Consider the following 27,715-nt stretch of genomic DNA (forward strand, 5'->3'; position numbering starts at 1 on the left):
CTGTCACTCCAGGTTAAACATGGCCCTATGGTCATTCTTTCTCTGTGCAACAGTGACACAACCGCTCCTCACTAGACATGCTCTTGTTACGTTCACACTAATTTCCCTTTTCCTCTTCTAGACTCAGAAGGAGTTTTTCACGACATGGACAGTGACAGCATCAGCCACCTGGGAGACTGCCTGCTGTCAACAGCTGAAGCCAACCTCCTCCAGGCTCGAGTAGGTAATCCCATTGACCGACTCTACTCCATGCAGAGCTCCTACTTCACATCCTGACCATAGAAAAGCTCCCAGCTCTTCATGAGCATCTTGGATAAACGCTGCTCCAAATTCCGAATAAGGGTGAGGGAGAAGAAACAAGACTGAGACCTTCAGAGACACTCATTGAATACTGCACAATGGAGGATGCAACTGAGTTTGCCAAGCGTATAAGCACTAATTCATAGAGACCTTCCACATAGCCTGGAGGACTTTGGAATGCTTCTCTCCTTTTTTTTCTAGCCACAAGTAGATGGATGGTATGATGTTGCTTAGCTGTAACTTTAGCAGTTTGTCCAGCGTTTAAGCTTTTGAGCATATGGCCTTCAAACAAAGACTGGCCAAGCTAACCAGAGTTGCCCCTAGAAGTAGCAGGTCCCCTTCCTCTGCCAACTATGTTTATTTAAGTCTTGACTGCAGCTGAGCTGTTTGCTGTGCTGTTTTGCCCCTTTTCCCAATCCAGATGCAGACTTCATGGGACAAGGTTCATTTCCAACAGTAAAGGCCAAAGTCCTGAGGCATCTCTAAAGGATGCCACTGTTGCCTCAGAGACCTTCTTCAAGGTTGTCAATTAGTTGGCATAGGATGATTTTTTTTAATGTTTGACACCTCAGAAATGCGTGATAGTTTGGCCCTTGAATGAAATGGCTGTGCTTGGGTATCCACTTAAAGGAACAAAAGAATATTTATCCTCTGTCTTATTCAAGGATGTCAAGACAAGTGCAACACATCCAGAGCGTGCTCTCGATTGCCTTTATGTCCTTCTTTCTCTAAAGGGGCAATTTTACTCCCTTTGTGGATGGAACAAAGACTTATCTTCACAAAACCACAGTTTCCAGCTACGCTAGTTTCTGCTTGTTTCTTTTTCAAAATAGCAGAGTGAAACAATTTTAATCTAAAAATATTCCTACTAGAAAAGCCTTCTTCTATATTTCTGTCTTCAGTAGGGTTTCCCACCCCGACTCTGCTTTCAGTTCATTGAAGGCATCCTAGCAGTTTTCTTCCCTCCAACAAGTGATGAGAGAAGGAAATGGAATTGCATTATCTCAGGATGTGTCCATGCCAAGTCATTTCACTCATTCACTACACTTGGTTTTTGCTTTGAGGGCAACTCACTGGTGACAGCAGACTTCAGCTAAGAGAAAGGCATGCCTCCTCTGTGGGTAGAAAGAAACAATACCTTTTCTCCACCCATCATGATGTCTTTCTGCATGGTGCAGCTGAGCGTTACAAGTAGATGGGTACCAATGTGAGTACCCATAAAAGGTAAAACAGGAAAGAGAGAGCAGAGAATGGACGTCTGAATTATCACCAAAAAGGAAATTCTTTATTCTCCTGCCCAGGACCCAAGCCTGGGATTTGGTTCTTTATATATATGAAGGAAAGCTGGTATTCCTAAAAAGGGCAGGTGTTCCCATGAGCCTACTTAAGCATGCCAGCTGAAGGAATAAGGTCCTCCAGAACTAAGTTCCCTTGTCTGTTTGAACAGACTGAATGACTGGCAGACAACGCCAAAAGGAAATAATGACCTATTTTTAAATCTGGATCTCAAGAGATGCGAGTCCAGCATTGAAACCAGAGAAGCTGGCTGACTGATGTTTCTGTATGTGGTGTTTACTTCTAAGCCTCCACAGGCTTGTCAGTCTGATTTTAAAGATGTGCATCCTCTCAAATGAAAAGGAAGAAATGGCTAATTACTGTTGTTACTGTGGTTATGGAGGAAGATACCCAGGAACTATATAATACTGGATTTTGGATGAAAGGACACACAATCCTGATACATTTTGCTTTTTATCAGGAATTCTTCGCCTTCTCATGACAACTCATAGAGAACTGACATAAAGAATGATGTGTAACAGACCTGCAACCCCTATAAAGCTTACTCCACCACTGCTTCACCTTTAATAAAGCTGTGTGAATGTGACACTTGCTGATGTGCAGTCACTTGCCCTTGTGTTTACAGAGCCGAATTCTGTAGCTGGACTTTCCTTTGCTGTCAGTATCAGATGTTTTTCCCCAGATGGCAGTTGTGTAGTTTAGACACTTTGACATTTCTTTTCCAGAGGGAAGGGGGAGCCTCTTGCAGAAACAGCAATTTATGACATCTATTTACCCAGATATATGAGTTCTAAGGTAGGTTTTACCCATTCATTCCAGACCAAGCTGCTGCAGTTGGTTGATTTCCACCTTTGTTGTGTGGTCATCCATCCATAAGAAACGAGACTGAAAACTCCTAAAGCTGTACGTTTCTTTTGGTGGCTCTTGCACTAGAGATGGTCTCCGTTTAGATTAAGTTTTAAGAGAATGTTACAGTGAACTATGTACAAATTTATGTTTCTTCCAAATACTGGAGCCAGCTTCACCCACTGAAACCCTACCCTCTCTTCATTGTGATCTAGTGCTGTGATGTGCCAATGTTTTTTGCATGTACATTTGAAAATAAAAAGCAAACTTGAAGTGGAAATTCTAAAGCTTGCCTCAGCACAGTCAGACAAACTGCATGCACGAGTGGCCAGCGCAAACCACACCCATGCAAGCAGGTCCATCTAACTCTGTGCAGTTGCAGTGAAACTTGGCCCAGGCTCCTCAGGAGGAGAGCCCATCAGACCGTTACCTTTCCCAGGAACTAGGTATCCTGGAGCAATTGAGGAACTAGTGTTGGCAGCTGTTCATCCTTTAATACAGAGTCAGCGAACTCAGAAGGAGTTACAGTTAGTTGCAAGAGAAACAGGAATCCCAACATGTATAAATAATTAAATATGGTAACTTTTGTGAAGACCTATGCTAGACATGGAGCTACTGATGCAAAAGAGGCTGATGTTCAAGTACAGTTCAAGTACAGAAGCCACTTATGAGATTTGTTTCCTGTAACTAAGGAAGGAAATGAGCACCTCTTAGGTTACAGTTACTCTCCAGTTGAGCCCAGATACTGCTTGAAACAGGGATAGAGAAATCAGAACAGCAGGCACCAGAACCACAGCTGACATTGTGAGAGCCTGGAAAACTAACAGGCTTGACAAGCAAGTCCTGCTGCTTCTCTTAGAAGAGAAACATCATTTCAGAGGGACAGAGAGGCTTTTAACATCAACATCATAACCAGGTATCAGTTCAGTGACTGCAGGCAAATCTATTCCCCACTTTATTTTGCATCAGTAGGTCTTCTGTTCTTGCAGTGACAACAGACTTGGGGCAGATACTGACAGGAGCGTCACTGAGCAGCAGCTCTGATAAATGGGAAGAAGCAGAAGTAGCTTTGTGAGTGTGTGCTACATAATCCTTTGCATGTCATGGTGCAAAAGGGATCCGACCCTTTTGCACCCAAGGGATAACAAGCTGTACCCCAAAGTACCAATGGACATCAGCGAGTTAAGTCACATGGCTATCACAGGACTTGGAGAAAGTATGCCTGTTAGGAAATACTACCACAAACGGGCAAAGCCCGCTCAGCAGCGGAGGTAGGAACACAGAATCGTAGGCACTGTGGCCAACACTCACTTTTTAGCGTTCCCATTTTGCTCTACATTGTTCTCATCAAGCAGGGAAATGCAGGTTCTTGGCTGGGACATACCAATATATTTGCTGAGAATGAGGGTTTGGGAATCCCCGTTGCACACTGAAATGCCCAGACGTGTTTCTCTCGTCTCTCCAGAAAGGAGAATAAAGGTCAATAACAGCAAATAGAGGTGCTAGACTGACCACGAGATGAAAAGCGCTCCCTTTTGTCCATGCAACTTCCCCCATGCTTACAAGTGACTCAAAATCATCTGGACAACAGCCAAATAAAGCAAACGTGTGTGTGTGTGTGTGTGTGTGAATGGAATGTGGTTCTGCACAGCTCTCTGCCCTCTACAGTTGCCCATTTCAGACCTGGGCCTGCCAGCAGCACTAAATCTCTCCCTGTGACTGCAAACACCAAAGAAACATGCTGATTTATGGTTCCTTTAAGTAAGAGAAGCAGAGTGTAAAATGAGAGCATTTTCTGGATGAAAAATTAAAGAGATGTTTTTGTTCGTTCCTCATTCTAAGATCATGTGTAATTTACCTTATTGGTTTTAAAGTTCCACTTGAAAGGAAAAGTGACATCAACAGAAGTTAAAGAAACAGGCTGAACAAAATCCTGACATGTTTAACTTCATATTCTGAGAGACCTACACCAAAAAAATGGAGGAAAAACAAAGCAGAGAATTACCTAAACTAATGATCCATGGCTTTCTCTTAGTTAAGGATCTCAGAACTCCTTGCATGCATTAATTAATTATCCCTCATTACTCTCCATACAATTAGGTGTTGTTTGTTTCAGAGAGTAGGCAGAGACAGAGAACACAGAATGACTAGCTTTCTAAGGCCACACAGACAGACAATGGAGAAGTCAGAACAGAAAAACTAACATCCAGTTTGCTTAACTACCAGCCAAAATGCACATACGACTGAAAACGGAGTCCAGAGCAATTAAAAAGAGGAGAAAACATAGAACACAGATTTTTACCTAGCAGAGAGTAGGCAAGCCCATGCTAGAAGCCAAGTGATTTGAAACAAAACTACTACAGTGACACAAAAAGACTTTTGTGTGGATGAAGGATACCTTAGACCAATTAACCCCCGAGCGAGAACACTTATAAAGGTTTATGAGCCTGCTTTCTTAACAGTTCTCAAGCATCTTAGAACTTGGTCCTTTGGGTTCTTCTTGATACTGCAGGGCTTGAGTGTTTATTTCTGGTCTGCTTTGTGTTTGTGAGGAGGTGAGAACACCAATCTATCTGAATCCTGGTCTAAATCTTTTTTTTTTTTTTTCCTGAGTCTCCCTCTCCAGGAAACGTAAGCTTATTCACTTATTGATTTCAGCCACTTGGCATTAATTTAGCTGAATCTCTCTGCAGCCTTTGGAGATAACGCTGAACCTACCAGTTCGATTGACTGCCTGAGGACTTTTTCCCTTGTTCAGCCTGATGCCAGTAACCATCCTACTTCTAACAGCTTTTTGCATTTACTTCTACGAGCCTGTCCTAATTGAATTATACGTATCCTGTACATTGGCTCTGAATACGCGTGCAACAGTATCATAATTCCGTGGTACAGGAATGAAGAGAACACTTCCTGGTTTTTAATACTTGTCTGATTCTCAGGTTTTCAGAGGTCTCCCTTGCCAATTTACACTTTGTGAAAGATACTGGAGCAATCAGTGCTCCTTTTAGGAAATGCTTTTATCACTGAATATGTTTCCAATGACAGGACCAAGAAACAACAGCTGGATTTGGAAATAAAAGCTTTGCATTGCCAGATCAGAGCGCTAGGCTGTCTAATCTAGATCTCTAACACTCACAGGAGCCGATAGCTTATGCTTCAGGGCACTTGTTGGCCCTGGGTATCTGGCTTTGCCTTATTTCCAGCTGCTAACATGCATCCAAGCAATCAGATACACAGCAGCCCTTCCCTCATATTTGTCAATGTCAGCAATCGCTGTAATTGCCACTCCAACTTTATCCCAGCAAAAAGCAGGAACAGGTAGCCCAGGAAGCTAGAAAGAAAAGGAAAAATAGCTGCAAAACTGCTGCTGTTAACACGCTTCTCACTTGGAGGAGGTCTTAGCCCCTCAGCTGTGATTAATCAGGCAGTTCTGCACGATATAGCCATGGATTCCTTCGAGGCTAAGAGGAGAGCAAGAGAACACTCCTTGGCTCCTGCCAGCCATTATCTGGCAGATCCAGTCTAAGGAAAGAAGATTGCTAGTGTTTCCTTCACAGTATAAGAGCATTTTCTTCCACTTTTCACAAAGGTACTTGCCAAACTTGATAAGGCTACAAGTTGATCTAGTCCAGAAGACCTGGTAAACTGAGGAAGGCAACAATTTCAAGTAGTGGCCATCACCACAATAATTCCCTATAAGGGAAGGTTCTGTCCTGATTCTCTGCCACATGAAGTTATGCTACATTTGTCTAGTGAAAAGATGTATGAGAACATTCTTTATTCAGAATTACACCTGCACAAGTAATTTCTGTCCTTGACTGCACATGGAAACAGAGTAGAGCAACATCTACCTCTCCCACCTCTCCCTAGTAACAAGTTAACTGAACCCTGTGAGAGTTGGCTCATCAATGGCAACAGCAAGTGCCTGGCAGCTCAGTGGTTAATGTGTTAGACTGAGCAAGTAATAACAGAGTGGCTCAGGCTCCTGAGAAGGAAGAGACATAACTGGGCTTAAGAGGAGGCCCAGTGCACCTTAAACATAATGAAAAATGGCTTTTCTGCTGACAGGCTGACATTTCAATACAATGTCAACAACATGTAAAGCACCTTCACTCCTGTATAATGGCATCCTTAATAAAGCTATTCACACCACAGACATTTATGACTAATCAGGTGCTGCCTGGTATAAATAATCTCAAGAGACAGACTAAAAATAGATTTCCCCTCTTGTTCTCGTAGCAGGTGCCTCCTCTCTAAATTCACTTTGAAGCAAAGCTACCGCTGTCTTTTCCCCCCAACTTTCCTGCCAGTAGATGAAACAGCTCTTTACATGTTTCAATGCACAGAATTTTACAGAAAGAGAGAAGTAAAGTGTTTTCTGCAAGGGCACATGTGTTGTTAGACATGACCCCAGCATCTAGGTATGCAGCAAATCCCATCACTGCTGAAATGCAGCCACCTCTGTGAGACAGATGACAGCAGCACTGACAGCCAGCTTCATGCTTCAAGCTCTGCTAGAAGCTGGAACAGATAAACTTCAATCTGTTGCCCCTCTCCCCAGAGGCGTTAAACTCTGCCCAACTGCAGAAAGCAGAGTAATGTTTGCCAAACACCACATGCTCAAAGGCAAAAGCCTGGACTTGCGCCTGGCTGAAACACGAATAAGGATCAATGCAGCCTGGGCAGGGGGTGTGAACCCCTTGCGAACCAGGTTAAAGTCAAGTTTCTTGGTCTAAGAGAGGCCTCACCCTCTCTTAGAAGCACAAAAGCCTCATACTAAAAACGCATCAAAACTATGCTAAACTTTCAGACAAAGACTCTGCTGGTGCTGTACACAATATAGTTTCTGCATGTGGTTTGGTGCTGCACATTTTGGAAAAGGCTTGGTTTATGGTCCCCCATCACTGTTCTGAAAGTCAAAGTGCCTATTCTCAGCAGCAGCAAAGCCTTCGCTCTCAAGCTTAGCAGATGCTGTGTTTGTATAAGAATAGAGACGGCTCATCTCTCCTTCTTTATAACCTGGCCTGCAAGTATCCCACAGGATTCTTCAGAGTTTATGAAGACCCAACTTCTCCCGGTTGTTCTTGGTCCCACTTACACATACAGCACATTAAACAGAACTATAGAGATTTTCAGACGTTGGCAGACAGGAATAGACCTAGTTTGCAGTGCCTTGCAGCTCTCCCTCTGCCATCAGTGCATGCAGTTGGAGATGCTCATAGGTCTCATGAGTCCTTGTTCTTAATTCATTCCTCTTAAGACAATCCAACGTTTCTCATATTGTTTTAATTCTTCTTCCATTAGTTACAGTCCAGAAGCAATCTCTCCTTCTACCTGGGTTCTTTGTTTCCCTGTGTAAGAAGAGTGGTGGTCACCCCCCACCTGGCATTTAAAGATCCCTGTTTGTTGTGCTGTTGATAGAGCAGTCAGGTCTTGTGCAGCACTCTGCAGTTCAGTTATTCTGCTCTCTCCGCTGACAGAAAGACTCCCTCTGCTGGTCTTAAAACAGCACAAGGCACTGGGCTACAGCCAGTCCCTCATAGCACCTCCCAGCACAACAAGTTTTCAGGTGGGTCAAGCTGGGACCTTCATGAATCCCATCAAGAACTTTCACTCTAGTTGGCCCAGGTCAGAAAGCAGCTCCCATCATCAGCAGGCAAAGCCAGACCTGGCTTTTGAGCTTCAGAAAGTGTTTTTTTCTAACTGGGATGAAGAAAAACATTGCAATTAATTATCAAAGAAATTGTTGAAGAATACAGGCGGCAGAAACAGAGACAAAGTCTGATTTCAGCTTTCTGTTCCTATTCAAGCACATCTACAGGTTGCTGCTGATCCTTTAGTAGTACTTCAACACAGTTCTGTCATTTATTCACTTATGATGCTGTTAAGAGCATGGGGCACCAGCAGGCAAAACCGAGTGTAAAAGTGCTGACAGATCAGGGATGTTCTGACACCCTGATCAGAATCCAGCTGCTTGCTTAAGACAAGTGTGAACAGAACCAAGAGAACCACATCCCTGGGCATGGGCTGTGCTCCATTTCTCAGAGGAAAAAGAAACAAAGCGAGCATGGGAATGATACTCCAGAATACAGAAAAACTTTTCATTCATTCCTGAAGATGAATTTTAATTCCAAGGATCCCCTATGAAAAAACAGCAAAAATAAAAGAATCAGGTAGGCTCTGTGTGTATGCAGCACCCTAACTATGAGGTACAGTAGATTACTACTTCCGGTGATGGGAGTCTGTCACATGCTTAGTAACATGTTATTTATGTTAGCGTTGCTTCATAGCAGTTGATAAGACATTCAGCAGTGTTGAGTGCCACAAGCTGACCTACCTCAACAAACTCATCCTGCATGTATTACTATAAAAAACAGATGATCAGGTTAGTTAACAGAGTTGGATGAAAATTATGACTGTAAGTCAGCATGACCGCTTTCATCCAGAACAATTTACCACATGGTTATCAGCTCGAGCCAATACTAAAAATGACCCAGCAGTTACCCTCAGACACGCGTTTAGAGGCCTCGGAGAAAAAAGATGTTGCATTCACTTCCATAACGGCTACACACATGTGAAATACTTCCCCTGACAGTCCATGTCCATGGAGCGCCACGCTTTTAGCACATGTACTTAGTGGCTGTGCTTGACATCTTTGTGTGAGGAGATTAGGGCAGAATTTATGAAGACAGGAGGAGGAGGAGAGGGGCAAGAAACACAGGCCTATGTGTATTCCAGGCTATAATGTCCCCATTCCAGGTGATTAAACCAGCAGCTCGCAAGCAGGTGTGGTGCGTGGAGGGCATCTGTGAACACGAAGGCTCCGGACAACAGTTCCGGGCTGCAAACGACCTGCTGCTCACCTCATGCGGAGAGCTTCACCTGATCGGCGCAGAGCAGAAACCGGTTGACGTGCTCAGTGCAGTTCACCACGGAGGCCTGGTTCTCCTTGAGGCACTGCTCGAAGGCGGCGAAGGGCTCGGCGCAGTCCTGGCGGATCTGCTGCACGATGGGGCTGCGGGACAGGGCAGGGCCCTCAGCTCCGCGGCCGACCCCGCGGGCCGCCCGGCCCCACCTGCACCGCGGCCTGCAGCCCCCCCCCTCGTCCGCCGCCGCCGCCCCCCGGGCGCAGAGCGGCCCCCGCCCGCCCGCCCGCCCGCCCGCACTCACTGGGCGGCGGCGCAGCGCGACATGCTGAGGCGGAGGCGGTGGCAGTCGCGCTGCCAGGAGGCCGGGCTGGCGGCCACGCACCGCCCGTACTGCTCCATCTCGCTGCGGCAGTAGCGCGCCGTGATCTCCAGGGCCGCCTGCCTGCGGGACGACAGCAAGGAAGCGCGGTGGCGCGATCCGGTCCGGTCCGGTCCGGTCCGCCCCCTCCCCCCCGCCGCTGCCCCTTACTCACATGGCGCCCGCCGCCCCGCCGGCCCTGCCGCCGCCGCTGTGCGCATGCGCGGCCGCCGGCGTCCCGCCACGCAGGCGCCGCCACCCCTGGGCCCACCCGCCGGCTACCGCGCAGGCGCACAGCCGCCGCGGGCCCCGCGCCACCCGGAAGCGGAAGCGGGCTGCGGGCAGGCGGTCTGCCGGAAGATGGCGGCGGCCGGCCGGGCTCCGGGCGCCGCGGACGAGCTGGTCTCGACGGTGACGCTGTACCGGCGGCGGCCGCGGCTCCTGCACGGCACCGTGCTGCCGTTCGTGGCCGGGCTCTACCCGGCCTGGCTGTGGCTGTGGGGGCCGCGCGTGTGGGCCGCCTGGGGGGAGGCGGGCGCGGGCCGCGCCGCCCCCGAGGCCGCGCTGCTGGCGCTCGCCGCCATCGGCGCCGCGCAGCTGCTGACGGCGCTCTCGGGGCTGTGGTCGGTGCACGCGCACTGCGCGCTCACCTGCGTGCGGGTGAGTGCGGCGGCGGCGGGCGGCGGGCGGCGCGGCGGGGCCGCCCCCGGGCCTCGCCCTGGGAAGCCGCGGCGGCGGCTCGTCCCGCCGGCAGCCGGGCGCGTCCTGGCCCGCGTCGCCCCGCGGCTCCTCTGCTCGCGGCGGTCCCCGTTTGCCGACGGGGTCTGCCAGGCAGGGCAGCCTTGCCTCTCGCAGTGGCTCCCCAGGAGCCCCAGCCCCTCGCTCCCGTGTCTCGGTGCGCTCCGGCAAGGCTTCCTCTCGGCTCTTGCTGAACGCCAGCGTCTGTGATCTGCTTCACCTTGCACGTGCTGTTTGTGTTTCAGGAACCCAGCCCTAAGAAAGCCACGTTGGCTAAAGTTGTGCCAACCCCAAATAACGGATCTGTAGAACTAGTGCCGCTCCATAGAGATCAGGTAAGGACGTGGCCGCTACAAACATGCTACATCCCTGTCACATGCCTGGGAACTGCTGCTTCATGTCAAACACACAGATCTTTACCATGCAGTTTCTTAGTTTTTAACTTCAATATTTAGGAAAAGTCAGCTGCAGTCAGTCACAGATGGGGATGTTAGAGATGGTACGATGTTTCCTATTGCATGTTATCATGGGCAGAATGATAAAAGAGCTAGAGATGTAAGTGGTTGGTTGGTTCCTCTAGTTTTTTTTTTTTTCCTTCAGGACAGATTATGTGTGAAGTGAGGTCTTTGACATGCATTCAGTTGCTGTGTTTTTTTTTTTTTAATCTCTCTTCCCCCCCCCCCCCCCCCGCAGGGTGAGGATGGGCAGGAGGCTCTGTCATTTGAATTTCAGAAAATCAAATACTCGTATGAAGTAGATGGCAAGAAACAGTTCCTTCCTGTAGCTTTTCCTGTGGAGCATCCCCTTTCTTACTACCAGAATGCCCGGGGCTATCAGGAGGACAAAGATATCCGAGCAGCTGAGAAGAAATACGGTACAAACAAGTAAGTTTTCCAGGCACAGGTCTCTGTTTGCCAGAGTGGGAGAGGTCCAAAGCGGCCCAATGTGTCAGCTACAAGGGCCGTAGAAGTGAATGGCAATCAATGCTCTGTTTTTTAAATGCTTACTCCCAGGACTTGCTTCCCAGATATCAGAGTCCCTCCTCTAAGAACAAAGAAGAGTACCAGGGCAGGGCAGTTTCTCCAGAGTGGGCTTAGATTACAATTGCTTAGAAGCAATTGCTTCTTACAGTATTTGAAAAGAAGAGCGAGACTGCGTGTAGATATTCTGGAATAAAACCTGGTCTTACACCAGAGGCTGTAGATGTTTTTGGGTTGGGTAGTTGCTGAGAAGACTGAACTCTCAGGTTAACAAGGATTCAATTCTTTCCCAGGGCTGAGATGGTGGTGCCAGAGTTCTTGGAACTCTTTAAAGAGAGAGCCACAGCTCCGTTCTTCGTCTTTCAGGTAACACAAACAAACAAAAAGAACTGTAAATACTCTTCCCTGATAAGAATTCCTTACAGTCCTGGTTTGAGAGTCAGAAATCAGCTTCTAAAACCAAGAGTGGTTGCTGCTCTTTCAGTGTCATGTTGGTGTTTTAGCTGATTGTTGCAAGAGCGACCTTGCTTCCCCCCAATAGGTTATTGTGACTTTCTGTTTTTACAGCTTGATACAATTGAATATGTACCAATCCAGCAGAAAACATCCCTGAAAATTGAGGGCTTTTGTTTTCTGAGCGAGGTAGATGTTAGAATGACTTCCACATCATGTTCTCCTTACCAGGTGTTCTGCGTGGGTTTGTGGTGCCTGGATGAATACTGGTATTACAGTGTCTTCACCCTCTCCATGTTAGTGGCATTTGAAGCTTCTCTGGTCCAGCAGCAAATGCGGAACATGTCAGAGATTCGAAAGATGGGCAACAAGCCTTACATGATCCAGGTAATCAGAATCAGAGAGGAAAGAGTCATAAACGTAATGCTGTCTGAGAAATTGAGTAGTTAGCAATGCTTGACAAGAGAGCCTAGGAATGAGAAAGATACCTTTACACTGGCCGTCAAAGGACGCAGAATCTTCTTTCTAAAAGGGGCAAAACTTGAAAAGGTATGGAGTTGGGAAAGTAGAGGAAAAGAGACTTTGGGCTTTTCCCTGTCCCTTTCTTTCAAATTCGGCCGTTCTGTCCAGTATGCACTTAATAAATTCTTGCTTGCTTAATTCTAAGTTTTTGATCTCTTCCAGTAATTCTTATAGTTCTAACTGTATTTTCTATTATCTTTTTTGTGGTGTTTTTTGGCATTAGCTTCTTTTGCATAAAGTTTTTGGTAGAGCAGTCTTTTTGGCTGGTGTGCTGTCATTTTTCCCCCTCTTTTTTCCTCTGATCCTTTTCTACTACGTTGCCACGTGCAAGACTTCTCAAAGTGCTTTTGTCCACAGGTTTACAGAAACCGAAAGTGGCGCCCCATTTCAAGTGATGAGATTATTCCGGGGGATATCGTTTCCATTGGTAATGGCTTGCGTGATGTTCGTGAATGAATGCTCTTTTAAAATCAAATTCCTTCTAGTGTGTTAATTTGCGCAGTGAGTTGAGTAAGGTATTAAATTCCAAAGGTCTTGATTGGGTGCTTTTGAGGACTTCATTTGATTCATAGATGTCACAATTTAAGGGTCCAAGGAACTGATCCTCGAGGTGGACCTCTTGGATCTTCTAACTGTCTTGAAAACACGTAAATGCCTAGATAAATCAGCCTCAGATTCCTACTTCAGCTTAGGATTTTGAAGATGAAGAGTTCTCTTCCTCCTGACAATATCTTCTTAGAGTGAAAGGGGGAAAGGCAGGTCTCTGTCTTAACTCTGTTCTCGTTTTTTAGGTTGTGTTGTCCCAGGATGTAATCTTAGTCTTTCAAGTCTGAATGGCAATGTGAACTGAGTGACTTGATTTTGAAACTTTCCTGGTTTCAGCAGAGTCCTGATAACCTTCAAGCTCCTTTAGTTCTCAGCAATGCTGGTCTTTTAGTGGATATATGCTGTGGAGTCATGTGATAGATTCAGGAGCCCATGAGAGAATTGCCCTTCAGGAATTTTCTGTATTCAGCTAAACTGAAGGCGAACTGTGCCCTGCCAGACAACTAGCCAAGCAATAGTCACTTCTGCCTCTGAGTATCTTCTGAGTTTTAATCTCTTAATTGCAGGCCGATCTCCTCATGAAAACCTAGTGCCATGCGATGTGCTGCTGTTACGTGGGAGGTGTATTGTAGATGAAGCTATGCTGACAGGAGAGTCTGTACCACAGATGAAGGTCTGTGTGAAATGTCCTCTATGCTGTCCCTTCATAGCAACCTGGAAAAGTGAAAACATGCAAGCCACTGCAGCATTTGCAAGTGGAAATTAATCTCTCTATAAATGCTGGCCCAGGGAACCTGACCTGTCTGTTATTGGCTCCCTACCAGTGAGTGATGGTCTCTGGTAAATGAGAAACAGAATGTCTGTTTTGCCTGGCTGTGTCTACAGCCTTTGGGCCTGGACTGCATCGTGTGGGCATGGCGTTGCCCTCCTACACATTCCCCAGTCTGGGTTCCTTTGGCTGGTCAGACATGGGAGGAACAAGCGTAAAGTACTTCAAAACCCTGAATCTCATTTGTTTTTGTGTTGGTGGGTGACTTAAAAATCATAAAGTAATACCTACAGAGCCTCCCTTGCTGAACTCAGTGTGCCAAGGGTGAACAAGTCCCCTGAAACCAGAATTTTCACAGGTGCCAGGCTTTAAACCCAGGCTGATCAGGAGCTGAATGGCATGTTAACATCTAGATTCAGTTCAGGCCACCTTTGGCTGAAGTGGAGCTGAGAGCATCTCATGTGGAATAAGAACAGAAAGGAACGCTTGAAGTTTACTTGTTGACAGCTGACTGTACACAGGCTGTGAATCTGAGACCTGAACATTGTCATGCAGGAGCCTGTGGAGGATCTCAGTCCAGAGCACATCTTGGACATGCAGACAGATTCCCGACTACACATCATATTTGGGGGAACAAAAGTGGTGCAGCACATTCCACCCCAGAAAGCCAGCACGGGACTGAAACGTACGTACTTGTTCGAGTTTACTCTGGGAGGACATGCCGTACGCTCACAGATTCATTTTAGATCGCTTGATGCAACTTTTGCATGGGTTCATTGAGTCAATCTCCTTGGCTCTGTTGCTAAGAGTTTGCTGTGATTATTAGACTGTGTGATCTCCTACCAAAGGTGACCGTCTCGCTGTCTTGTAAGTGAAAGGAGGATGTAGCCTCAAGTGTATTCTGTCTTTGATAAGCCCATAAAAGATTTGTAGTAAGCTTGCTGACCTCATTCCTGCTCCCATTCCAGCTGTCGATAATGGATGTGTGGCATATGCTCTGAGGACTGGTTTCAACACATCTCAGGTGAGATATGAACATGCTTTCTCACTTCTGTCTTGTAAATGATGTTGGTTGCGTTGTTTAGTGCTTTGCTGTAAGGAAATTCTTATATTTTCTCACTGCTGTATTTGATAATTTGGGGCATCATTTTTTCCTCTTCCAAACTATCAAGTAATTCTGAGGTTAGTTTCTGGCATTCTGTTCTCTGTGTCAGATGAACAGTCTGATGCTTGATGCAGAAGCCTGAGAGTTGGGATTCAGGATTCCCATTGTGACTGGCCCTGCTGTGAATATACTTCAGCTCCTAGTTATTCCTGTTTGTGTAATAATAATTGTGAGAAAAAGTGATAGAGTGTCTTAGTATGCGCTAGAGATGTGAACGTTACCTTTTTGAAAGCCAGTTGAAAGCTCAAAACTACTTAAAAAGAGACTAATCATGGGTGGCTCTAGGCTGCTAGCCATTAAAAGGATCAAATAAATGAGAATAAATTGAAGGCTGTGGCATCAAAGCAGCAGAATATAACTTGAAAATTGGGCTTTCTTAGTTGTTTTTAACAAAACGCTGCGTGCTACAGAGATTCTTGCACTGAAAGCTCTTCTCCTCAGGGAAAATTGCTACGTACAATCCTCTTTGGAGTGAAGAGAGTGACAGCCAATAACTTAGAGACCTTCATTTTCATCCTGTTCCTGCTGGTCTTTGCCATTGCTGCTGCAGCGTATGTCTGGATTGAAGGTGAGCTTTCTTCTCACCTCTTCTAGCTCTCTCTACAGGACTGGTACCAAAGATTGTGGAAGGACAGTTGACCTAATTTGTGAGAGTTTCAATAGCTGGGTTGGGCTGCTCCAGTGTTTCAGCATAGGGTCCCCACGCTGCATTCTGGATGCTTTTCTTGCCCTCCCACAGCTCTTCTTAGGTAGTGGGTGTACCCCTTTGCATTACTCATCTTAGTTCTGCGGAGCATGCAGTCTAAGGATGAGAAGGTACAGGTCTCCTGTCTCATTCTGTAGGCACCAAGGATCCAAGCAGGAATCGTTACAAGCTCTTCCTGGAGTGTACTTTAATACTGACTTCAGTTGTTCCACCTGAACTTCCCATTGAACTCTCTCTGGCTGTCAACACCTCTCTCATTGCCTTGGCCAAGCTCTGTAAGTAGCAAGCCTAAACACAGAAACAAAAGTAGGAATGTTTTCTTGCATCTGGAACTGTGGAGACATTGGCTGTGGAAAAGCGTGCAAAATTACTGCAGTCGCCTTTATTTCTACGCAGTAACAGTAATTGACATGGGTGGTGGAGTTGGGGTGTGCGAGGGGGATGTAAACCCCAAATGCAAGAACATAAAAGACGTGCACTTTGAAGTGAGTCCTAAATCAAGTGTATGAGGGAAGATAGCTAAACCAAGATTTTGGCATGAAAGCCTGCCTGCTCAACAGTCATACAGTTCTACAGCGAGTAGATTCCGAACTGTGGACTAGGGAGGTCAATGGCTTCTGTGCTTGATTAGTTCACTGCTACGCTTTGGTGTCCTTTCTGGCTTCAAATGCCACAAAAGTTCAGACTGGAGGGTTTAGGGTTCATTAAATAAACTACTCTAGCTGAGCACCACGCTTATAGCTTCCGTGTTGTGATAAAGGTCACTGAGCAGTCTGTCCTTGTTTTGTCATAGCTGATCTGTCATGGGATTTCCTCTCCTCTCTTTTAGACGTGTACTGTACAGAACCCTTCCGAATCCCCTTTGCTGGCAAAGTTGAAGTTTGCTGTTTTGACAAAACTGGCACATTAACCAGTGATCACCTTGTAGTGAGAGGAGTAGCTGGACTAGGGTAGGTCCTGGGGTATTTTCACCATATTCAATGATTTGCCGTGTTCTGGGCTTTGGGCACTGTGGGAACTCTTTAGATGCAAGTGAAATGGCAGTCCAGTGGGGAAGAGGAGATAACCAGCGATTGAGAGTGTGAAAGAAGTGGACTGAACTGGAAGAGGAAAGGTTCATTAGTCTCTGTAGCAACAGCACTTAGAAAAAGAGTTTATGGCTGCAGCACTTCTGACTTTAACTGTCTTGGGGGATTCTTACAGAGAGTTTTCATGTATATGAGATCTTTGTTGCCTCCCTGTGCGGTAGCATCTTGCCTTCTTGTTCCACTACTGTAATGAACTGGCTTGAATGGTATATGCCATAGCAGAGAGATCTCATGGCTGTTTGATGCTACAGTCTGTTACTTAAAGCCTCTACTTCGAGCGTTCAGCTTGAATCAAGTTTGCTCTGGAGGACTGGCAAAAAATATTGGCTTTGGCTCTGTTTGCAGTTGAGACAGTGCCAGGTTTCCTATAGCTTTGATGTTGCCATGAGAAGCTCCGCTGTTACTATAGTAGAACAATTTTTTTTTTTCCCCTAGGAAAATATCCAAAATTTGTCTGAGGTAATGTGAATGGCGTCCCTGGGCCTGTTAACATGGGCGGTCTTTTTGTGCTGCAGGGATGGGAAAGAAGTGACACCCGTATCTGACATTCCTGTAGAAACCCACCGAGCGATTGCTACTTGCCACTCACTTGTACAGTTGGATGATGGGACGTTGGTGGGAGATCCACTAGAGAAGGCAATGTTGACAGCTGTGGACTGGACCCTAACCAAAGGTAAAAGCAGTTTCCAGCTCCTCCCTGCTGTTACGCACAAGTTGGTTCCTGAACTGTTATGCATCTGGATTTTTTTGATGATGATAACACTGCTTTTGTCAGTTCTTCTGAGCATGAAATTATCTGTGCTATGGAGATATTCTGTGCCTCGTGCCAGCTTTTTGCAAGGACTGAATTTCATCTAGTACAACCCAGAACTGGTTTGGGGCAGCAGAAACGCTTGCACTGGATTCTGTGGGACAATAAATAGTAAAAATCTATTCTCAGAGCTGCAGATACTGCATTCTGCAACTGGCATGCTAAGGTTGGTATCTTCTGGTTCTGATTATGCAGGCTGAGTAAAAATAGGGTGTGACTAGCTAGTGCAAGCTGCAGTAGTGGAAACATGACAGCGTAGGTTTTAGCATGGTCCATGCACAGTCTCTCTGGAGGGTTTCTGCTCTGCTTGCTTGGCTTTAGCAGGTGCAGTCTTCCAAAGGTGTCGAATACATATCCCACTGAAACTCATGCTGTTGTGTTTTTGGCTCTGGGTTTTTGCTGGATAATACATGCTATAAATGTACCTTCAGCCTGCTGCATAGCTATTCATGCTGATGCACACAGGCTGCCCGATCAGTTATGTCCCTTAGTTCTCGGTAAGAGAACTTTCAGCTTTGTGTGCTTGTATCTAAGGAGAGGAAATTCATATAATCTCGGTGACCTGTGGGTTCCTTGTGACCCAAAGGGAGTGATGTGGCTTTTGATACCGAGAAACCTTTCAGGATTTCCTGATCTGTTTGTTTCCAGATGAGAAAGTTTTCCCCAGAAGTATTAAAACTCAGGGACTGAAAATTCACCAGCGCTTTCATTTTGCCAGTGCCCTGAAAAGAATGTCTGTCTTGGCATCGTACGAGAAGATCGGCTCGACTGATCTCTGTTACATTGCAGCTGTGAAAGGGGCCCCAGAGACACTGCACAAAATGGTGAGCGTGGCTCTCTGGGAGGTGAAGGGCGTTCTCTAACGTGTGTGCTTATGCCCCCAAACCTCTGCTCGTCATTCCCGAGTCTGGAGTCTGGATGACATGGGGATTTTTTCCTACCAAAGAGCGCCACCAACCTATGCCTGAAAACGGACTCCACTGAGGATTTTCAGTTTAATCCCAGGGAGATCTGAATATTTCACTGTATGGGTTCCAGCCCTGTTGCTTCTGCTGACAGCAGAAGGATGGATATGATGGATCTGCTCTTTTGCCTTTAATGGTGAGGGACCCTCCCAAAGATGCTTCTTCCCCCCATCAGCATATTTAATGGGAAATACTGGAATGTGCTACTGAATTGTGTTTGGAATTGTATTAATATGACACTTCTCCCCACCCATTCTCTAGTTGTCCCAGTGCCCGAGCAACTATCACACTGTCCACACAGAAATTTCACACGAGGGGGCAAGAGTACTGGCCCTTGGCTACAAAGAACTGGGGCACCTCACGCACCAGCAGGTAAACCTGTCTAAGCCTTGACATTCAGCACCTGTTAAAGGAAATGAGGGTGGTGTGAGCAGGGCTCAGGGAGAGAGGGAATCTTTTTCAGATAGTTATTGCAGCTTTTGGCAATCACTATGTTACTTTTAAACCCAAATCTTCTGGGAAGATTGCAGCCTCTGTGTTCTGCCCCCAGCTGTGCTGCACTGATAGATACTTCTGTTTCTCCGTTTGTAAAGCAGAGTCAGCTCTTCCCTTGCAGCAGCTGAAGAGGCTTAGCATTGAACTTAGCTGTGAAAGTGTTTGTTCTTGGGGATGGGGAAGCGTAAATATTCTAAATAGTCTGTCTCTGTGGAGCTTTGTCCCAAAGAAGCTTTTCTTCTAGAGCAGCTGGGGACAGTCCAGAATTGTTCTGTGCATCTCAAAGCACCGATTGTGTTTCCAGTTGATGCTTTGACTGCAGGGATGCATCCGCTGGAAGGCAAGATTTTTGCTATGAAGAAGCAGGTAACACTCCAGTGTACTGCTTTGCTTTGGCAGGTGCGAGAGATGAAGCGTGAAGCTTTGGAGTGTGATCTTAGATTTGTTGGGTTCATCGTGGTTTCCTGTCCTCTCAAAGCTGACTCCAAAGCTGTCATCAGGGAGATCCAGAATGCATCACACCATGTAAGTGTCAGCGGCATCTTAGCCTCTGGCAACTATTGCATTAGGAACGTGGAATTTCAGTACCAGGAGCCTTTGTAGAGCAAGGGTGAAAGGCTTCCCCATAGTAAAGATGGTGAGGCCTTTCAGATGTGATGTTATTTTTGCAGTGGGATTTGCCTTGGCCCAGAGAGAAAGCCTTTCTGAACAATGTGCTGCACAGAGCTGCATCTTATAGGGGATGTCAGCAGCACCCAGGCTAAGAATAATTTTCTCTTTGTAGTGCAAAGGAGGTGCACTATGATGTGACGCTTGCCTGCCCAGAACTGATTTGACATCTCTTGCTTCCCTCTCAGGTAGTGATGATAACAGGAGACAATCCTCTCACGGCCTGCCACGTGGCCCGGGAGCTCCACTTCCTCCAGCGGGAGCGTACCCTCATTCTACAGCCTCCTGTAAGCAAAGGTAACTGATCCCAGGCAGCAAGCAGGTTCTGTATCTTGGAAGAGAGCAGCCAAGACTAGGGCTCCTAGTCCTACTAGGGCTCTGCATCAAAGCCAGCTGCTCGCCATTAGCATGGCTGTTTGATGCTGATAATGGAAGTGACTCACCTGCTTTCCAGCATCCTGGCTAACCCTCTGTCCTCTGCCCCTCTCTTCTCTGGCTTTGAGTACTGAGAGAGCTATGTACATTCCTCTGCCAACTCGTAACCAAGCCATATGAGCACCAAAATAACAACAGCTTCAAGGCCTCCTCCCTGTGCAGGACCAGAGGCCGGAGCTGACGCAGTGCAAGTGTGATCATCGATCTGTTCAGTGTAAACCATAGTGCAGTGCTCTCAGCTTCCCTGGATGGTAGAGTAGTGTCACAGACCGCCAGGGCCTGCAAAGCTGAAAGGACGAGAGTCCACATAAAGACTATAACTAGATGGGAGGTGAGGGTGTCACAGACACCGGTCTGCTGTCACTGTCATGCTAAATGGGGGCCTTGTGTCCATAATGGTGAGGGGCTGCAAACTGCAGGCTTAGTGTATGCTGTGTGGCTGGGAGCATGTCTCACAGCCAGGCACCTCACAGGCGTGTTCATGTTAAGCTCATGCTGCTCTTTCCAGACTCCAGCTGGCAATGGCAGTCTATCGATGGTGCTGTCATGCTCCCCATCTTTCCAACTACCTTGCAAGAGCTGACGCAGCAATACGACCTGTGTGTTACTGGGGAAGGTCTCTCTCACCTTCAGTCTATGAACAGACAGCAGATGTTGAAGCTTATTCCACACATCCAGGTGTTTGCCAGAGTGGTCCCAAAGCAAAAGGTGAGAGATTTCAGCTACTGGTAAAACCCAGCCTTTGCAGGCTTCCAGCAGGGCTCACCTGGGTCTGGGAGCAGCAGAGATGCTAGCATGTGATTAATGCTAGGGCTGTTCTCAACAAACCAGCGTAACCTCTTCTGATAGCCAAGCTAGCAGGCAGCGAGAACCAGAGCTCAGGGTGTGCCACACTGTTATCCTAAAGCATCCTGAGCTTGGTGGCTATTCTGGCTCAGCCTTCCTAAAACAGAGCCTGAAGGTGAACCTTCTGGAGGCCTGGGTGTCAGGCCAATGAGTTCTTACAGAAAAGAAGCACTTGACCGAGACACATGACCCGGTACTCGGTCTCCAGTGACGTGCTGGGCTGAAGACCAGTGTAGTTTTGCCACCTGCAGGTTCTTATGTCCAGAGTGCAGCGTATCAGAGCGCAAAGACTGTAAATTCTGACTAGACAATTTTTGTTGCAGGAGTTTGTGATCACTACTTTGAAGAGTCTGGGCTACATCACACTGATGTGTGGGGATGGAACCAATGATGTTGGAGCTCTGAAGCATGCAGATGTGGGTGAGTCCAAATGCAGGATGCTCACATGTGCCCCTATCCAAGTTTGGTTAGTGTTCCTAAATGGAAAGTCAGTGTTCATTTCTCTGGTGATTTTGGGACTAGAATTGATTAGGATTGATCTAACTAGCTTCATCTGGTGGCAGAAACTAACATAGAGCAGAAGGATGTCTATGCTGGTGGAATACTGGGTGTGTGCACCAGCAGGCAGCGTGAATTGGCTGCCAACACGTTCTCCTAGTAGAGAGATTCTTCCTAATTCTCCTAAGCTTTGCCTTGGGAAGCGTAACACGTCTGAACTCCCATTTGGCTCCAGGAGTAGCTGGCAGCTGGGATTCCTACTTGGTGAGAGTGCTCTGCCAGCAAAGGGATTACAGCACTTTGCCCTGCAGCTAATGTTTTGGTCTTACAGGAGTGGCACTGCTGGCAAATGCTCCCGAGAGACTGCCTGAACGGAAGAAGAGACCTCGAGATGGACCCAGCGATGGCAGGCCTGCTTTGCTGCCAATGGGAAGTGGGACTGTGAAGCCCACCTCCCGTGGTGCAAAGCACAGAGTCATGTCCCAAAGAGAGGAACAACTGGCCATCCAGAGGGTTGGTAACTAGATCTGCCGGTGCTCGTTCTTGGGGTTTTGAGGGTTTAAAAGCCATTTAACTTATCCTTGCTCTTCTTTCTTCCTCTGGGAATTCATGAGAACTGGAAATGGCAGGATGTACTGGGACAAGACAAGCCTTATTGCTTGTTATCCTGAAGTGACCGAATGGATTTGATCAGAGGAGGTGCTGCTTTTTCAGACAGCCATCAAGCCGATGCTGCAAGCATGAAGGCTTCTCCGTCCCATCTTGGAACAGTGGTGTGGGAGAAGATAGCGCAACGTTCTCGGAGTTCACGTTGTGATAACCAAGTGTGCATGTCTGTCTATCTCTTACTGGCTTGCAGGAGCGGATCAGTCAGGTGCTGAAGGATTTGGAAGAGGAGCGTGTGCCAGTTGTGAAGCTGGGTGATGCCAGCATTGCAGCCCCCTTTACCTCCAAGCTCTCCTCCATTCAGTGCAGTAAGTGCATGGTGGGAGTTGAACAGTTATTGTGGCTCTGCACATGTCCAGATTCTCAAATGGATCAGTCTAGATCCAAAAGAAGCCAAGACAGAGGGCTCGGGATGTTGAGAAATGCTCCCAAACCCACAGCTTTGTCAGATGTTTGCGTGTGGAAACTGTGGGTTTCTCAGCTGGGGAGGAGTTGCACAGTGCAGGGTTATACTCCCTCTATACTATTTCTGAAAAGGAGAGGACTGAGGGACAAAGCCCCAGAACCTGTTTGGTTGGTTTCCAAATGCTGCTTCCTCTTGTTCCTCAGTCTGCCACGTGATCAAGCAAGGTCGTTGCACGCTAGTGACAACACTCCAAATGTTCAAGATCCTTGCCCTGAACGCCCTGATCCTTGCCTACAGCCAGAGCGTCCTCTACTTGGAAGGGGTGAAGTTCAGTGATTTTCAGGCAACTCTGCAGGGTCTCTTGTTGGCTGGCTGCTTCCTTTTCATCTCCAGGTCAAAGGTAAGGGGAGGGAAGTGCATTGGCACAGTTGCTGGTCAATGCCCATCATAATGGGATTACTGAAGGACGGCCCCTCTCCAAAAAAGCTCTTTGTTTTACTAAACTAACAGTATACCAGAAGATTATTTTTATTCCCCTAGCAATAGCAATATTTTTATTGCTTTTTTTTTTTTAACCATCTCTACACTTTTCCATTCTAGTCAATCCTGCTTGCTTTTTGTTCCCAGCCTTTGAAGACACTTTCGAAGGAGCGCCCACTGCCAAACATCTTTAACCTCTACACAGTCCTGACAGTGCTGCTGCAGTTCCTTGTCCATTTCCTCAGCCTGGTTTATCTGTACCATGGTGCTCAGGTGCGCAGCGATTCCAAGTAAGTGTCTGTCCCTCCAACACATTAACACATTTTCTCCAGTTGCTGCTAAGCGGGATAGTGGAGAGTCCTCCCTCACCGCTGTGCTCTTCCTCTGAACGCTCTCGAGTGCACTAAGCATTAAGATGTTAGACAGGCACAAGGAAAGCGTTTGAACTATACATGAAATGTATTGGCAGGCAGCCCACTGTGGTAAGAACGTAATGGAGAGAACTAGTGGGAATCCTGGACTTGGTCTGTGATGTGCTGCAGTTCTAATGGTCTGCTGTCCCCCAAACTGTGCGAGAAGGGGAAATAACTATAACACCAAGGAGACAGACTACTGGATGCTCTTTTTTAAAAAAAGAGGGCCTAATTTTTCACTTATTTTTTATTTTGTGACAAAGCCCAATGAGTACATTTACCTATTCTTGCAACATCTGCAGCTCTACTACTACCTGTACAAGCATGCTACTTTTGTCAGAGGCAGGGCTGCTGCTGATAGCAGACACAAAAGTTTGGGAACAGCTGCTGTTGCCCAACAGAACTTGCGTGTAGCTTCAGTAAGGGTTGGGGGGGGTTATGCAAGGTAAGCTAAACTTTCCTGATGATCTTGTCTCTGGTCTACTGATCTCCAGCTCTGTTCCTTTCCAGGCGGGAAGAGTTTGTGGATCTGTACAAGGAGTTTGAGCCCAGCCTTGTGAACAGCACCGTTTACATCATGTCAATGGCAATGCAGATGGCTACGTTTGCTATCAACTACAAGGCAAGACGTGTTTTAAGTCACACTTCCAATGGGACTAGAGAAGCAATTTTACACTTAAGATGCAGTAGCACTAAACAGAAGTTCTTCCCTAATACCAAAGTTCAGTTTGTCAGGGCTCTATAGAGAACTTCCTCTTTCTGCACCAGGTTGGAATGAGCTGAGACAAACGTCCCCAACTGTTTCATGAATAGGGCTACACGATCTCTAGTCCAAACGTGCCTCCTGAGCATGTGTACAGCAGCGCCTCTGCTCACAGTTTCTCCCTTGTGTGTTTCAGGGCCACCCCTTTATGGAGAGTCTACAGGAGAACAAGCCTCTGCTGTGGAGCATCATCCTTTCAGGACTTGCCATCGTGGCCCTTCTCACAGGCTCTTCGCCAGAATTCAATGAACAGTTTGGCTTGGTAGAAATCCCTACTGAGGTGAGCAGGCAGCATTTCTCTGGGATCACGGTATGAAACGTTACCCGTGTGGGCCCACTGAATTACATGCTGTGTTTCTACTGGGAGAACAGGAATAAGTCTGTCCTGAGGAAATCTGGTGGAATCTCAAGGCTTTCAAGCAGAATGTAAGACACACAAAAACTCACACAGGAACACTAACTACCTAAAGGAGAGTATATAGCAGCAATCCTGCTGAAGCACTGAGGTAACTGTAGCAAGCTGTGAAAGCAAGGCAGCTAGGTCCCTAGCTTAGCAGTGTCATATACAGCAACTGAGCGCCTAACACGACAGAGGCTTTGTTCTGCTGGGAGAGCATAATAGAAGGGAGGGAGAAGAGGGACTAACCAGTTGTGTTTGTTTTCTAGTTTAAGATTGTGATCACTCAAGTGTTGCTGGCTGACTTCTTCCTCGCCTTGTTAGTGGACCGAATTCTTCAGTTTCTGCTGGGGAGTGCAAAACTTAAAGTGCCTTCCTGAAACCAATTCCAAGGTCCTTGACCCCAGCAGTGCTACAAGGACAGCACCCAGAGCCATGTTTCCGCATCACAAGAATCATCTTTATCTTTTTGACAATTACTCCGATCCTGTGCAGGAACAGGCATGGGGAAGTGTTCCTCCTTATCCCATGGAAACCACCTCTGTGTAACAATCAAGGCCACTGATTTTTCAATGTTTCCAGGACACACCACCACCTGTTGGGAGTTTTGTACTGCCCTACGCTTGAGGAAGCGTTTACAGAGTTTAGTAACTAAATCAGAATCAATGCATTTTAAAACATGTTTGGAACTTCCTTTGTGGGGTTAAAAGCTTTGTGATGTTTTAATAGGCAATGAGACTTAAGCGCAGTAGAAAAGCAACGAACTAAAGCCTAGGCTGACAGGAGTTCTTACATGACTGAAACACTGAATGTTCTAGCAGGAGGTAATGCTCAGAACAGAGCTGTAGTGTTGACAAAGCAGAGAAGAACAAACACTGCCAAAAACACCTATGCATTGACTTATGCTGCTGTACGTGCCAAGTTGAAGCTCTGTATTTCAGAAACGTTACAAAAATATTTTGGCAGGTGAGAAGAGAAACGTTTATTTTCTCCCTGGGCAACTCCAGTACTCATATATTGATTACATTTCTTCAGGTACCCTGAACTTTAATCTATGAAAGACCAGGGGGATGCGGGTCGGTAGTTTACATCCTCAAGGGGAAGGTTAGGCTCCAGTGCTAACAAATGCTGGGTGGGAGTCTGGCAGCTGCAGTCCTTTCAATTACAAAAGCATAGTTGTACTGAAAACAGAAAACAATCAGTCAAGACAAGACACTGCTATCATAGAAATTCAGACTCCTGCTATTATCCACCCAAAATGAGTAGGACAAGGGCAGAATTGCCTACCTCTTCCTCAATCTCAGCAAGAGACTTAACATTCAGGTCTGCAAGGATGGTCTAAAAAAGGCATGAAACGTTTCCAATTAAGACTAGTTATGAGTTGAGACTAAGAAAATCAGCATGGCAGCAGCCTAGAGGAACACTCACGTTACTGCCAGAATTGATGTTGCCTTCAAATCTGGGATGTAGCGTAAAAGGTACTCCATCCATAGCTGAAGAGAGAAGTGAGTGTCAGATGCTTTGATAATGTCAAAGGAGCTACTCTGAAAACACGAGTACTTAATTCCTACAAGTAGCAGATGAGCAGAAGGGGACGTTTTAGCACCTAGAGAAGAAAGAGTCTGACCAAGAGGCCAATGGCTTCCTTTAAAGTAAGCAAGAAATAACTTTCAAGGGAAAAATCTCCCTCTAAAAACTTAGGTCACTATTTAAAGGGAGCACCTGTAGAGAAACAGTTTTGAATGAACCAACCTAACTTACATTTTTGACTATAAAATAGGGATAGGGTTGCTTTATACAGCTTCCTTATTTTTTGACAAATGAAATAAGTTACCTGAGAGCCCGTAGATGTTGGAAGTATCATATACAGATTCATGCTGGGTGAGAGATGCATGTTTTGAGCCAAATGGAGGCCCAGACTTCTCTGGTGACCTGTAGCACATCAGCATTAGTTAATGCCTTTCACCTGGCTACTCCTGTCTGCGAACAGCGCATTACACATTAGCAGCATCCATCAAAATTGACCAAGCGGCTCCATCCCTCCATAAGGTTTTAGGAAGGCGGAGGCGGGGTAGTGCCCGTCCTTTTTGGATGCAGCTGCTCCTTGTGTAACAGGCGATAAACCGCAGCCCCGGCGACACGGAGCAGAAACCGCGAGGTGGCACCAGCGCCAGCAGGACTCGTCCACAGCCCCAGGCCGGTTCAGGTAAGGCCGAGCAGGTTAACGCATACATACTTGTGGTCTGTGTCAGCAGGCTGCAATGAAAGCTGCTTCAGGCCCAGACTAACCGTCCTTGGGCTGGGAAGGGGCGGGGGGGTGGAGTGCGGAACTTGCCCTTTTTTACACCAAACAGCGAAGCTGCCGATTTCCCTAGGAGGAGAAGAAGAGGAGCGTTGCCGGGGAGGGGGGGGGGGGGGGGGGGAAGGAAGGGGGGGCCGGGACCGCCCTACCCGAGGCGCTGGTAGCCCGGCACCGCTCCGCTCCTGCCGCTCAGCTTCAGGTCCAGCACGGCCGTGGCGGCGGCGCCGCGCGGCAGCAGCTTCACGCACACGCGCTTGCGGCGGGGGGCGGCGGGGCCTGCGGGCGGCCGGAGGGGGCGCTCGGGGCCGGGCCGGGCCGGACCCCGCCGCCCCCCTCCCCCCCCCGCGCGGCCTCGCCCGCCGCCGCCCCCGCCCGCCACTTACGCGACTCCGGGAACTCGCGGGCGCGGACGTAGCCGGCGGGCAGCGGGCTCCGGTCGCTCAGCACCTGCACGTCGGCCACCACGGCCCCGGGCGCCGCCTGCGCAGCGCAGGGCTCAGCGCCGGCCCGCCGCCGGGGCCGCCCCGCCGCCGCCGCCGCCGCCGCCGCCGCCGGGCACCCACCTGGGCGCTGGCGCTGAGGCACAGGAACGCGCCGCCCTTGAGCCCGAAGCCCCGGCCCAGGTTGGCCGCGGCGCCCTCCACGGTGGTGGCGATCTGCGGGCACGAGGCAGCGTGAGGCGGTGCCGCGGGCGGGCCGGGCCGGGCCGGGCCGGGAGCCCCCGCGCGGCGCTCACCACGGTCCAGCCGGCGGGGGCCGCGCCGGGGGCGGAGGCCCAGGCCACGCCGGTCAGCGGCGGGGGCTCCTCCGCCGCCGCCATACTCCCCGCTTCCGGAGCGCAGCTCGGCCGCCGCCCCGCGCCGCCGCGGCTCTTCCGATTCGCTGCTGCGCTCTGAGCAACGGGCGCTCCGGCCAATGAGAAACTGCCGCTCC

General features: G+C 47.9%; 4 protein-coding genes across 9 annotated transcripts in view; 2 read left to right on the forward strand and 2 right to left on the reverse strand.

The window, feature by feature from the left end:
* LOC104153906 (LIM homeobox transcription factor 1-alpha-like) overlaps positions 1-6,587 on the forward strand; it is a 34,653-nt gene extending 28,066 nt beyond the window's left edge. The window contains exon 8 of the mRNA XM_068922773.1: positions 122-6,587. Coding sequence (XP_068778874.1) covers positions 122-276 — 155 coding nt within the window. The 3' untranslated portion in view covers positions 277-6,587. The remainder of the gene's footprint in view (positions 1-121) is intronic.
* On the reverse strand, positions 2,917-9,932 carry CHCHD5 (coiled-coil-helix-coiled-coil-helix domain containing 5). 3 transcript variants are annotated; one of them, XM_068922775.1, is made up of 4 exons: positions 9,845-9,932; positions 9,613-9,753; positions 9,306-9,457; positions 2,917-8,583 (listed from the first exon to the last, which is right to left on the reverse strand). In XM_068922775.1, coding segments are annotated over exons 1-3 (294 nt in total). In that variant the 5' UTR covers positions 9,847-9,932; the 3' UTR covers positions 2,917-8,583; position 9,306. The 3 variants fall into 3 exon arrangements, with proteins under 3 accessions (XP_068778876.1, XP_068778877.1, XP_068778875.1); XM_068922776.1 differs by having other exon boundaries at positions 2,917-8,145; positions 9,845-9,902; XM_068922774.1 differs by having other exon boundaries at positions 2,917-9,457; positions 9,845-9,926.
* Positions 9,933-9,988: 56 nt separating this feature from the next.
* On the forward strand, positions 9,989-25,158 carry ATP13A1 (ATPase 13A1). Of its 3 annotated transcripts, none has more exons than XM_068922777.1 (26): positions 9,989-10,329; positions 10,653-10,742; positions 11,101-11,291; positions 11,681-11,753; positions 12,072-12,227; positions 12,720-12,789; positions 13,475-13,581; positions 14,233-14,362; positions 14,646-14,701; positions 15,284-15,410; positions 15,686-15,823; positions 16,378-16,498; positions 17,152-17,309; positions 18,096-18,271; positions 18,674-18,784; positions 19,307-19,432; positions 19,765-19,873; positions 20,520-20,719; positions 21,181-21,277; positions 21,687-21,868; positions 22,215-22,329; positions 22,631-22,827; positions 23,055-23,197; positions 23,831-23,942; positions 24,220-24,363; positions 24,750-25,158. In XM_068922777.1, the coding sequence occupies exons 1-26, from the start codon at positions 10,030-10,032 to the stop codon at positions 24,858-24,860; spliced, it is 3,540 nt and encodes a 1,179-aa protein (XP_068778878.1). In that variant the 5' UTR covers positions 9,989-10,029; the 3' UTR covers positions 24,861-25,158. The 3 variants fall into 3 exon arrangements, with proteins under 3 accessions (XP_068778878.1, XP_068778879.1, XP_068778880.1); XM_068922778.1 differs by having other exon boundaries at positions 9,992-10,080; XM_068922779.1 differs by having other exon boundaries at positions 9,996-10,071.
* Positions 23,518-27,679, reverse strand: MVB12A (multivesicular body subunit 12A). Of its 2 annotated transcripts, XM_068922785.1 has the most exons (9): positions 27,519-27,678; positions 27,346-27,438; positions 27,166-27,262; positions 26,932-27,058; positions 26,717-26,851; positions 26,315-26,412; positions 25,909-25,973; positions 25,768-25,818; positions 23,518-25,661 (listed from the first exon to the last, which is right to left on the reverse strand). In XM_068922785.1, the coding sequence occupies exons 1-9, from the start codon at positions 27,600-27,602 to the stop codon at positions 25,599-25,601; spliced, it is 813 nt and encodes a 270-aa protein (XP_068778886.1). In that variant the 5' UTR covers positions 27,603-27,678; the 3' UTR covers positions 23,518-25,598. The 2 variants fall into 2 exon arrangements, with proteins under 2 accessions (XP_068778886.1, XP_068778887.1); XM_068922786.1 differs by lacking the exon at positions 26,717-26,851 and having other exon boundaries at positions 27,519-27,679.
* Between the last annotated feature and the right edge of the window lie 36 nt (positions 27,680-27,715).

The sequence above is a fragment of the Struthio camelus genome, chromosome 31 (genome assembly GCF_040807025.1).
Source record: "Struthio camelus isolate bStrCam1 chromosome 31, bStrCam1.hap1, whole genome shotgun sequence".
In the NCBI taxonomy this organism is placed as follows: Eukaryota; Metazoa; Chordata; class Aves; order Struthioniformes; family Struthionidae; genus Struthio; species Struthio camelus.

Coding starts and splice junctions, on each gene's coding strand:
- CHCHD5 (XM_068922775.1), bottom strand. Junction 9,458..9,612: donor TCGCGCTGCGCCGCCGCCCA/GTGAGTGCGGGC, acceptor CCTGTCCCGCAG/CCCCATCGTGCAGCAGATCC.
- ATP13A1 (XM_068922777.1), top strand. CDS start 10,030: ATGGCGGCGGCCGGCCGGGCTCCGGGCGCCGCGGACGAGCTGGTCTCG. Junction 21,869..22,214: donor AACAACTGGCCATCCAGAGG/GTTGGTAACTAG, acceptor ACTGGCTTGCAG/GAGCGGATCAGTCAGGTGCT. Junction 23,943..24,219: donor CGTTTGCTATCAACTACAAG/GCAAGACGTGTT, acceptor TGTGTGTTTCAG/GGCCACCCCTTTATGGAGAG.
- MVB12A (XM_068922785.1), bottom strand. CDS start 27,602: ATGGCGGCGGCGGAGGAGCCCCCGCCGCTGACCGGCGTGGCCTGGGCC. Junction 27,263..27,345: donor GCCTCAGCGCCAGCGCCCAG/GTGGGTGCCCGG, acceptor TGCGCTGCGCAG/GCGGCGCCCGGGGCCGTGGT. Junction 26,413..26,716: donor CCTGCTGACACAGACCACAA/GTATGTATGCGT, acceptor GATGTGCTACAG/GTCACCAGAGAAGTCTGGGC.